Raw genomic sequence first — 12,090 nt, 5'->3', positions numbered from 1 at the left:
ATGCCATCCAACCATCTCATCCTCTGTCGTCCCCTTCTCCTCCTGCCCTCAATCTTTCCTAGCATCAGGGTCTTTTCAAATGAGTCAGCTCTTTGCATCAGGTGGAAAAATATTGGAGTTTCAGCTTCAGCATCAGTCCTTCCAATGAACAGCCAGGACTGATATCCTTAAGCATGGACTGGTTGGATCTACTTGCAGTCCAAGGGATTCTCAAGAGTCTTCTCCAACACCACAGTTCAAAACATCAATTCTTCAGTGCTCAGCTTTCTTTATAGTCCAATTCTCACATGCATACATGATTACTGGAAAAACCATAGCCTTGACTAGACAGACCTTTGTTGACAAAGTAATGTCTCTGCTTTTTAATATGCTGTCTAGGTTGGTTATAACTTTCCTTCCAACGAGTAAGTGCCTTTTAATTTCATGGCTGCAATCACCATCTGCAGTGATTTTGGAGCCCCCCAAAAAGAGTCTGACACTGTTTCCACTGTTTCCCCATCCATTTACCATGAAGTGATAGGACTGGATTATATGACCTTAGTTTTCTGAATGTTGAGCTTTAAGCCACCTTTTTTACTACCCTCTTTCACTTTCATCAAGAGGCTCTTTAGTTCCTCTTTACTTTCTGCCATAAGGGTGGTGTCATCTGCATATCTGAGGTTTTTGATATTTCTCCCGGCAATCTTGATTCCAGCTTGTGCTTCTTCCAGTCCAGCATTTCTCATGATGTACTCTGCATATAAGTTAAATAAGCAGGGTGACAATATACAGCCTTGACATACTCCTTTTCCTATTTGGAACCAGTCTGTTGTTCCATGTCCAGTTCTAACCCTTGCTTCCTGACCTGCATACAAATTTCTCAAGAGGCAGGTCAGGTGGTCTGGTATTCCCATCTCTTTCAGAATTTTCCACAGTTTATTGTGATCCACACAGTCCAAGGCTTTGGCATAGTCAATAAAGCAGAAATAGATGTTTTTCTAGAACTCTCTTGCTTTTTCGATGATCCAGCTGATGTTGGCAATTCAGTCTCTGGTTCCTCTGCCTTTTCTAAAACCAGCTTGAACATCTGGAAGTTCACGGTTCACATATTGCTGAAGCCTGGCTTGGAGAATTTTGAGCATTACTTTACTAGCATGTGAGATGAGTGCAATTGTGCGGTAGTTTGAGCATTCTTTGGCATTGCCTTTCTTTGGGATTGGAATGAAAACTGACCTTTTCCAGTCCTGTGGCCACTGCTGAGTTTTCCAAATTTGCTGGCATATTGAGTGCAGCACTTTCATAACATCATCTTTCAGGATTTGAAATAGCTCCACTGGAATTCCATCACCTCCACTAGCTTTGTTCATAGTGATGCTTTCTAGGGCCCACTTGACTTCACATTGCAGGATGTCTGGCTCTAGCTCAGTGATCACACCATCGTGATTATCTGGGTCATGAAGATCTTTTTTGTACAGTTCTTCTGTGTATTCTTGCCACCTCTTCTTGATATCTAATGATTCTGTTAGGTGCATACCATTTCTGTCGGTTATCGAGCCCATCTTTGGGACCCCATGAATTGCAACACACCAGGCCTCCCTGTCCATTACCAACTCCTGGGGTTCACTCAAACTCATGTGCATCAAGTTGGTGATGCCATCCAGCCATCTCATCCTCTGTCATCCCCTTCTCCTCTTGCTCCTAATCCCTCCCAGCATCAGGGTCTTTTCCAATGTGTCAACTCTTCACATGAGGTGGCAAAATATTGGAGTTTCAGCTTCAGCATCAGTCCTTCCAATGAACACCCATGACTGGTATCCTTTAGGATGGACTGATTGGATCTCCTTGCAGTCCAAGGGATTCTCAAGAGTCTTCTCCAACATCACAGTTCAAAAGCATCAATTCTTCAGTGCTCAGCTTTCTTCTCTTTGTGAGAGTCCAACTCTCACATCCATACATCACTACTGGAAAAAACATACCCTTGACTAGATGAACCTTTGTTGGCAAAGTAATGTCTCTTCTTTTCAATATGCTATCTAGGTTGGTCATAACTTTCCTTCCAAGGAGCAAATGTCTTTTAATTTCATGGCTACAATCACCATCTGCAGTGATTTTGGAGCCCAAAAAACTAAAATCTGACACTGTTTACACTGTTTCATCTATTTCCCATGAAGTGATGGGACCAGATGCCATGATCATAGTTATTCTATATAAAATTTTTTCCACTTCTGCCACCCATTTTGTCAGTAAGTACTAAGGATTCATTCATTTCCTCTATTTTCTTACCCAGTAAGAAAAATGCTTAGACAATAAAAGCTATTATGGAAAATAGTCCAGAGGAAAAAAAAAAGGTCAGTAATAACAGTGAGATCTAGATTTTGGTAACAGGCCTTGAATCGAAGTAGAAAGTTTAGCTGGGGAACATCTGTCTAAAGAGCCCTTACAAATAGCTGTGAAAAGAAGAGAAGTGAAAAGTAAAGGAGAAAAGAAAGATATATGCATTTGAATGCAGAGTTCCAAGAAGAGCGCAGAGAGTTAAGAAAGCCTTCCTCAGTGATCAGTGCAAAGAAATAGAGGAAAGCAAGAGAATGGGGAAGACTAGAGATCTCTTCAAAAAAATTAGAGATACCAAGGAACATTTCCTGCAAAGATGGGCTCAATAAAGGACAGAAATGGCATGAAACTAACAGAAGCAAAAGATATTAAGAAGAGGTGACTAGAGTACACAGAAGAACAATACAAAAAACATCTTCACAACCCAAATAATAACTATGGTGTGATCACTCAGCTAGACCCAGACATCATGGAATGTGAAGTCAGGTGGGCCTTAGAAAGCATCACTACGAACAAAGCTAGTGGAGGTGATGGAATTCCAGTGGAGCTATTTCAAATCCTGAAAGATGATGTTATGAAAGTGCTGCACTCAATATGCCAGCAAATTTGGAAAACTCAGCAGTGGCCACAGGACTGGAAAAGGTCAGTTTTCATTCCAATCCCAAAGAAAGGCAATGCCAAAGAATGCTCAAACTACCGCACAATTGCACTCATCTCACATGCTAGTAAAGTAATGCTCAAAATTCTCCAAGCCAGGCTTCAGCAATATGTGAACCGTGAACTTCCAGATGTTCAAGCTGGTTTTAGAAAAGGCAGAGGAACCAGAGACTGAATTGCCAACATCAGCTGGATCATCGAAAAAGCAAGAGAGTTCTAGAAAAACATCTATTTCTGCTTTATTGACTATGCCAAAGCCTTGGACTGTGTGGATCACAATAAACTGTGGAAAATTCTGAAAGAGATGGGAATACCAGACCACCTGACCTGCCTCTTGAGAAATTTGTATGCAGGTCAGGAAGCAAGGGTTAGAACTGGACATGGAACAACAGACTGGTTCCAAATAGGAAAAGGAGTATGTCAAGGCTGTATATTATCACCCTGTCTATTTAACTTCTATGCAGAGTATATCATGAGAAACGCTGGACTGGAAGAAGCACAAGCTGGAATCAAGATTGCCGGGAGAAATATCAAAAACCTCAGATATGCAGATGACACCACCCTTATGGCAGAAAGTGAAGAGGAACTAAAAAGCCTCTTGATGAAAGTGAAAGTGGGGAGTGAAAAAGTTGGCTTAAAGGTCAACATTCAGAAAACTAAGACCATGGCATCTGGTTCCATCACTTCATGGGAAATAGATGGGGAAACAGTGGAAACAGTGTCAGACTTTATTTTTTGGGGGCTCCAAAATCACTGCAGATGGTGACTGCAGCCATGAAATTAAAAGACTCCTTGGAAGGAAAGTTATGTCCAACCTAGATAGCATATTCAAAAGCAGGGACATTACTTTGCCAACAAAGGTCCGCCTAGTCAAGGCTATGATTTTTCCTGTGGTCATGTATGGATGTGAGAATTAGACTGTAAAGAAGGCTGAGTGCCGAAGAATTGATGCTTTTGAACTGGGGTGTTGGAGAAGACTCTTGAGAGTCCCTTGGACTGCAAGGAGATCAAATGAGTCAATCCTAAAGGAAATTAACTCTGAATATTCTTTGTAAGGATTGATCCTGAAGCTGAAGCTCCAGTACTTTAGCTACCTGATGTGGACAGCTGACTCATTAGAAAAGACCTTGATGCTGGGAATATTGAAGGTGGGAAAAAAAGGGGATGACAGAGGATGAGATGGTTGGATGATATCACCAACTCAATAGACATGAGTTCGAGCAAGCTCCAAGAGATGATGGACAAGGAAGCCTGGTGTGCTGCAGTCCATGGGGGTGCAAAGAGTCGGACAGGACTGAGCGACTGAACAACTACTTTAGTAAGTGTTGTTTATGGAAATAAACTTCCAGTTTATATTCATCTTTCTTATATCCATTTTAGCTTCTGCTAAACTCAACCTCACTCCAGTACTCTTGCCTGGAAAATCTCATGAGCGGAGGAGCCTGGTAGGCTGCAGTCCATGGGGTTGCTAAGACTGAGCGACTTCACTTTCACTTTTCACTTTCATGCATTAGAGAAGGAGATGGCAACCCACTCCAGTGTTCTTGCCTGGAGAATCCCAGGGACAGGGGAGCCTGGTGGGCTGCTGTCTATGGGGTTGCACAGAGTCGGACACGACTGAAGCAACTTAGCAGCAGCAGCAGCAGCAAACTCAGCCTAACAGTTCAGTTTATTCAGGTAGTATATGACTAGTCAGTTTATTCATATAGTAGATGACTAGTACTAAAAAAAATACTTTGCTCAAGCATTTGTGCTTGCTCAAAGTTCAGTCTTAAATTTTTCAAAGAAGAAGAATGTATACTTTGTCCTAGAATAATAAGATACAATGGGAATCTTTTACAATTTAAAAAAAAAAATGGGATTCTATCGATGGTGACCTGGAGTTTCATAAGATTGTCAACATATTGTCTAAGTGTTTCCTTATGTTTTAGAATAATCAATAAAAGCCTTGATGAGAGGGTAAAATAAATCCTATCCTTCTTCCAGGTACTGGCTAGATGAACTCTGCAGAGTATACTGAGTGAATATTTAGTGAGCACTGGAAAAGATATTGTGCACAAATCGTTTGACTGCAGTAAAACTTCTTCTCTCTACCTTTCTGAGGTCCTTCATGTGTTAAAAAAAAAAAAAAAAGACATTTAGGGAATAAAAGAGGATAGCTTTGGAGTCAAAAGGCCTAAATCCAAACTTGGATAGACGAAGCTCTACTATTTCCTAGTATAGTCACCCTGAACAAAATGCTTCTTCATATTTAAAAATAGAAAGTAATGCTTACTTTTCAAGCATTGTTTGAGGAATAAACGATAGATGAAATAAAATCTGCATAGATACAAGTACGAAAACTCAACTATGTTACTCCTGGCTTATATCAGGAACTTTAAGGTAATTTTCTTTTTTGTTGCTCTGTTCAGTTCAGTTCAGTTGTTGCTCAGTTGTGTCCGACTCTTTGTGACCCCATGAATCACAGCACGCCAGGCCTCCCTGTCCATCACCAACTCCTGGAGTTCACTCAGACTCACGTCCATTGAGTCAGTGATGCCATCCAGCCATCTCATCCTCTGTTGTCCCCTTCTCCTTCTACCCCCAATCTCTCCCAGCATCAGTCTTTTCCAGTGAGTCAAGTCTTTACATGAGGTGGCCAAAGTACTGGAGTTTCAGCTTCAGCATTATTCTCTGCAAAGAAATCCCAGGGCTGATCTCCTTCAGCCCTGATTACTCTGTTAATCATAAGCAATACTTCATAGTTTTTTGGGGGCACCCTATTATTCTATAAGGTATAATTCTAGGCAGTACCAAAGTCTTTGACTGCGTGGATCACAACAAACTGTGGAAAATTCTTGAAGAGATGCGAATAACAGACCATCTGATCTGCCTCTTGAGAAATCTGTATGCAGATCAGGAAGCAACCGTTAGAACTGGACATGGAACAACAGACTGGTTCCAAATCAGGAGAGGAGTATGTTATGGCTGTATATCGTCACCTTGCTTATTTAAAATATGCAGAGTACATCATGAGAAACACTCAGCTGGAAGAAGTACAAGCTGGAATCAAGATTGCCGGGAGAAATTTCAATAACCTCAGATGTGCAGATGACGCCACCCTTATGGGAGAAGGTGAAGAACTAAAAAGCCTCTTGAGGAAAGTGAAAGTGGAGAGTGGAAAAGTTGGCTTAAAACTCAATACTCAGAAAACTAAGATCATGGCATCTGGTCCCATTACTTCACGGCAAATAGATGGGGAAACAGTGCCTGACTTTATTTTTTGGGGCTCCAAAATCACTGTAGATGGTGACTGCAGCCATGAAATTAAAAGGTGCTTACTCCTTGGAAGAAAAGTTATGACCAATCTGGACAGGATATTAAAAACAGAGACATTACATAGTCAAAGCTATGGTTTTTCCAGTAGTCATGTATGGATGTGAGAGTTGGACTATAAAGAAAACTGAGCACTGAAGAATTGATGCTTTTGAACTGTGTTGTTGGAGAAGACTCTTGAGAGTCCCTTGGACTGCAAGGAGATCCAACCAATCCATCCTCAAGGAAATCAGTCCTGAATATTCATTGGAAGAACTTATGCTAAAGCTTAAACTCCAATACTTTACCCACCTGATGAGAAGAGCCTACTCATTTGAGAAGACCCTGATGCTTGGAAAGTGAAGGTGAGAGGAGAAGGGGATGACAGAGGATGAGATGGTTGGATGGCATCACTGACTCAATGGACATGAGTTTGAGTAAGCTCCGGGATTTGGTGATGGACAGTGAGGCCTGGCATGCTGCAGACCATGGGGTTGCAGAGTCAGACACTACTGATCAACTGAACTGAACTGAACTGAGGCAGTACAGGAGTACTCAAGATATGCAACTGAGCTTCTGGGGCTATATTAAAAGGATAACACCCAGCGTATTGAAATGAAGTCCCAAGTCCTATTATCAGCAGTAAGGCTGATAGGAGCTCTAAACATACAATCCTAAGTAAGAATTTATCATTTCCTCTCTTTGGTTTAGACACTAAGCTTTAGTTTCTGTGAATGTCAGTTTTCTTACCTGCAGAATAGAAATAATTCTTAACAATAGGTTCTCAAAGATTAATTGAGGTCATGGTATTTGTCACATTAATGACACCTATTATTATATACATGTCAGAAAAATAAACCTTGAGAGCAAGAATAACTGAAAACATTTAGGCCAAGCAGTGACTCAAGTATAAGAATTAACTGCCACCAGAAAGTAGGGTTGCAGGTAACTAGAAACCCTTTTGCCAAGAATTGTTAATCATTTATTTTTTAAGAATAAAATTACATCTTGGTTATTGTTAAATATATATATTAACTTATAAATAAATAATGAATACAATGAATGTGTCTATAGTCATATATTATGTTTATCTGTTAACAAAATTATCTGCTATTATCTGCTACAACTGACTATAAATAAGAGCTAACATGGGTAATACATAAGGAATAGCTTAGTGTTTCAGGATATAGAGAATGATAAAGCAGACAAACTATTTTTAATCCCCTTCATAAAATCTTGATCCAAAGAGCCTCAGTGTTTTCATCAGAAAACGGTCTAACTGGAAGAAAAATGGGGAGTGCTTGGGGCAATGGATAGATGGGGTCCTGATTTTTGAAGGTGGTTTGACGTTAGACTTGGGCTGAGAAAGGTAAGAAGAATGTCGCAAGAAAAATTCCAGTAGATGAAGGATAATGAAGTGAGAAAACAGAGGCCAACAGTATAAGAGATAAGAGAATGGCCAAAATTTAATTGCATGGAATCAAAAAGATAAAAGGACAAAATAAAGTACAATTACTGGCAGGATTTGAGATAGTTTGATGAGTTCAGAAGTTGAACTACCAAAAGGTTATCTAAAGATTCTCTTCTTATGGAAGGACATATCAACCTCTAATAAAGTTTCATTCATGAAGAAAGGGAAAGGCAACCCTGTTCAACTTGCCCGGTAGCCAGAGACTAAGTAGTTGTCCTTGACCATGCCTGTTCCTCAATCTTCATATTCAATTATTTCAAGGATTTACTCTTTGTAATCTCAAAAATTTTTCCACATTCCACTGTTTTTTTGTTTCCACCCTTTCCAGGCTTCCATTGCCTTTTCCTAAAACCACTATAGCAAACTTATTTCCCAGAGTTCACTGCTCATCTAGCTTCACCCTAGATCTCTTCAACTCTCTAGTAAGAATAATATCTAGAGTGATTTTTCCAAGTAAAACTAATCATGTGGTCATACTCTCCTTAAAACATGTCCTCAGTTCTCATTATTTTCAGTATTAACATAGAAATAAACAATTTATCCCACATAGGCTGGTATGATTTGGTTCTGATTATTATTATTATTTTTTAGATATATAACTCCCTCTTCTGTACTTCATACTATTCAGTCTATACTGGACCTCCTTCAATTTCTTATCATATAAGAACACATTCCAATATTTTTCAAAATGATTGAATTAATAATTATTGTTCCTAATGTGTATATCTATTATTAGTAAGAAAATATTATTGCTCAATTTGTGGTTAATAATTGTAGAGTCTGCTAAATGGAGATAATTGTGATTTTCTCAAGATAACTCACCAAATTGCTACTAGCTATCACTTTATACTTAGAGACAGAAAATTGTTCCCCCATATTTTTTTTTTTTTGAGGTAAAAACATCTTTACTTTTTACAATTCATAGAGCCTTTGGAAAGTACTTAACATTCCTGATAAAATATGTGAACAATTTTCTATTAGATTTTGATGAACTTCTTGTGAGAAGACCACTGAGCTATCAGTCAGTCTTGGGAGCACCTTGCATGCTTTAACAGTTCTCTCAAGGCTTTTCATGGTCATTAACCAGATAGTCTTTTAAAATCTAGTCTAACAATAATTATTTTTTTCCTTTGCCCCTAAGAAAAGTCCTGAAAAAAAAATTGCATTAGCTTTTTTTCCTTCTCGTATAGAACCTTTGAAATAAATATTTGAATAAGCTTATAACCAATACATTCAAGTTTAATTAACAGTATTAACTTGAGATGGGTAAAAAGCTAGCATAAATATGAGAATACTTGAGTGCTCAAATACTCTCAGATCTACTAGTGGTACTCAAGCCAGTCTTCTAGTAGTATATATGGAAACTGTTAAAAAACAGCTAAATTTAAAACCTGTACTTTTATTGTTTTCATTAAGAAGTTAACCATTGCTCAAATAACGTCTGATTTTTAAATTTTCAGTATTTTTCAAGGCAAAGGAATTAGATATATCTGTTTGAATCACTGATTATGCCTTTCTCCATTCATGCATGTATGCTCAATCGTGACTAACTCTTTGCAACCCTATGGATTATAGCTGCCAGGCTCCTCTGTCCATGGGATTTTCCAGGCAAAAATACTGGACAGGGTTGTCATTTCCTTCTCTAGGGGACCCTCCCAACCTAGGGATTAAACCCCCATCTCATGAATCTTCTGCAATGGCATTTCTAGGTGGCTCTTTACCACTGAGCCACCTGGAAATGCCTTCCTCCACCTTCCTTCAAATCACGCTTCAAGGAGGATAATTAGTTAGTTCAGTTTCTCAGTCGCTCAGTTGTGTCTGACTCTGTGACCCCATGGGCTTCAGCACGCCAGGCCTCCCTTCCATCACCAACTCCCAGAGTTTACTCAAACTCATGTCCATTGAGTCATTGATGACATCCAACCATCTAATCCTCTGTCGTCCCCTTCTCCTCCCACCTTCAATCTTTCCCAGCATCAGGGTCTTTTCAAATGAGTCAGCTCTTCTCATCAGGTGGCCAAAGTATTGGAGCTTCAGTTTCAGCATCAGTCCTTCCAAAGAATATTCATAACTGATTTCCCTTAGGATGGACTGGTTGGATTTCCTTGCAGTCCAAGGGACTCTCAAAGTCTTCTCTAACACCACAGTTCAAAACCATCAATTCTTCAGTGCTCAAATTTCTTTATAATCTACCTCTCACATCCATACATGACTACTGGGAAAACCATAGGTTTAACTAGACAGAACTTTGTTGGTAAAGTAATGTCTTTGTAAGGAGAATGAGACTGAAGAAAAAGTGTGTCTTGTTTGATTCTGCAAGTCATGGCAAACAGCAGGTACTCAACTAAGATTCACTCAATAAAACAATAACTGACCCAGAAATCACATTATACCAAAATTAGAACAAAAATGAGGATAATTCATGCTAACCATTCAGAGTTCAACCACTGCATTTATATGTATGTCTCATTTCAGCTGTATTTTCTACTTTTGGAAAGTTTACTTTTTTCTCTTTTTAAGGTTTTTAATTTTTAAAATAAAATTAATTAAAGGTTGTTAATTCAACATTACTGAAAACTTATGATTCAACCTGCTGGGTCAGGAGGAGGACAGGAACACGTTTTTTCTCTTATTTGTTTAGTCTAGTTCTGTAAAAATAGATGCAAAAAGAAGTTGATAATAAGCCTGAATCAGAGCGAACAGTCTTTACCAATATCCTATATTCATTTGGCAAATACAACTACACCCTCAACAGCCAAAAGGAGTCTTCTTTTTACTTAGAAATGTTTACTTAGAAATCTGTTAATTTCAACATCCATTCTGAATTTGTTTCTTCTTGATAAGTTTCTAGTTATCAGATGACTATATTCAATGTAATTATAGCATTCGACAATTGTTAGAATACAGCATATTATTAAATCACTGAATCAATTCCAACTATTAATTAACAACATAGAATTGGATAATAGAAAAAGAACACAAAAGAGACACAATTATTACAGACTAAATAACAAACATTTTTAAAGCTGTATAGTAGAAATCTTTTACCTCTTGAAATCACAGTTTCTAATCCAGTTCCATTAATAAAAGCCCGTTTAATGGTTTGTGTCTTAATGTCTGTCCAGTATAGACGTTCTTCAGAAGCATCGAAGTCTATCACAGTAACATCATCAATATCAGGGACTGTAAAGGCCGTGATAAAGTTAAAATATGGATTATCAATATCCACTCCTCTGATTTCAGAACGTCTTGCATATAGAAGAAATTTCTTCATTTCTAGAAATGAAACAGAAATGTGTTTTTCTTTATAAGCTTGGCAAGTTTGAAGCAGCCTAGAAATTCTAAACATTCGTGGATGATTTAATAGGTTTTTTGCATATGAAAAACATGACCAAGATTTGATAAAAATATAAAAATAAGTTAAAATCCTTAAGTCATTTTTCGTAATGCCAAGAAATTGTCAGTAATTGATCTGATCTTAGAATTTCAAGCAAACTTGTTAAAAGACATGAACTTTACAAATCTCACACAGCCACATTTGTCTTTGTTTATAATCATAACAATATTACAGTGTAGTAAATGCTTTTTGAAGGAATCTAAGAACACTTTTCTCTATATGATCTTTGAATAAAATGAGGTTGAACATTGCTTTTAAAAGTCATGTTCATGTTTTCCCTATCAAAATTAAGCTAATGTTAAAGCATAACATACTGTAAATTTTTGTGAATCTGTAGTAACTAACATTGTGAGGCATTCTATTATTTCTACTTAACTAGGCACCTTTCTTGCACCGAGTTTGTAAAATATTAGTAGATTTAATAGAAAGAGGAGTCACAGATATTTTGTTCTCTTATTTTTCTCCTTTGGGGTTATAGTTGATATTTGAGATATGTTATTATTGTGAAAAATTAGTTAAAGCCAAGAGTACCTAAATCCCTGAGTTAAAAATTGATGAATACACTTTTATTGACCCTTCAAAGTAATTGTTTTGCAAATCAACAAAAATTACTAATAAAACAAAACAAAGCACAGTCTGATTTTCACTCACAAATTTTAGTATCAATTTTTGGTTTAAATATGCTGTTTAAGGGTTTTTTTACAAATCTTCCCAAATTGTATATTTTACTTCATATTTTCTCCCTTCAAGTTGATAATCCCCTATAAAATGATGCTGAAGTAACTTAAGGAGAGCAGAAGGAGATTAAAGCTGTTACGTACATCTTTGATATGCAGGTTACCTACATCATCATTTTTTGATAATGCACTTTCACTTACAAATCTCCCTGTTCTGTAGAGATAAACTCTGCTAACACACCAAATAAGAAAGTAGCAAGAAAAAAAGTGAATAAGATAATAAG

The 12,090-nt window shown here is 37.8% G+C and overlaps 1 protein-coding gene across 1 annotated transcript in view; it reads right to left on the bottom strand.

Moving 5' to 3' along the window:
• The window catches only part of LOC101908548 (low-density lipoprotein receptor-related protein 1B-like), a 150,169-nt gene extending 139,163 nt beyond the window's left edge, over positions 1-11,006 (bottom strand). Inside the window, exon 1 of the mRNA XM_059877475.1 lies at positions 10,781-11,006. Within this exon, the coding sequence (XP_059733458.1) occupies positions 10,781-11,006 (226 nt within the window). The remainder of the gene's footprint in view (positions 1-10,780) is intronic.
• Positions 11,007-12,090: the final 1,084 nt, after the last annotated feature.

The sequence above is a fragment of the Bos taurus genome, chromosome 2, assembly GCF_002263795.3.
Source record: "Bos taurus isolate L1 Dominette 01449 registration number 42190680 breed Hereford chromosome 2, ARS-UCD2.0, whole genome shotgun sequence".
Taxonomy (NCBI): domain Eukaryota; kingdom Metazoa; phylum Chordata; class Mammalia; order Artiodactyla; family Bovidae; genus Bos; species Bos taurus.
This window is presented reverse-complemented; position numbering and strand designations above follow the sequence as displayed.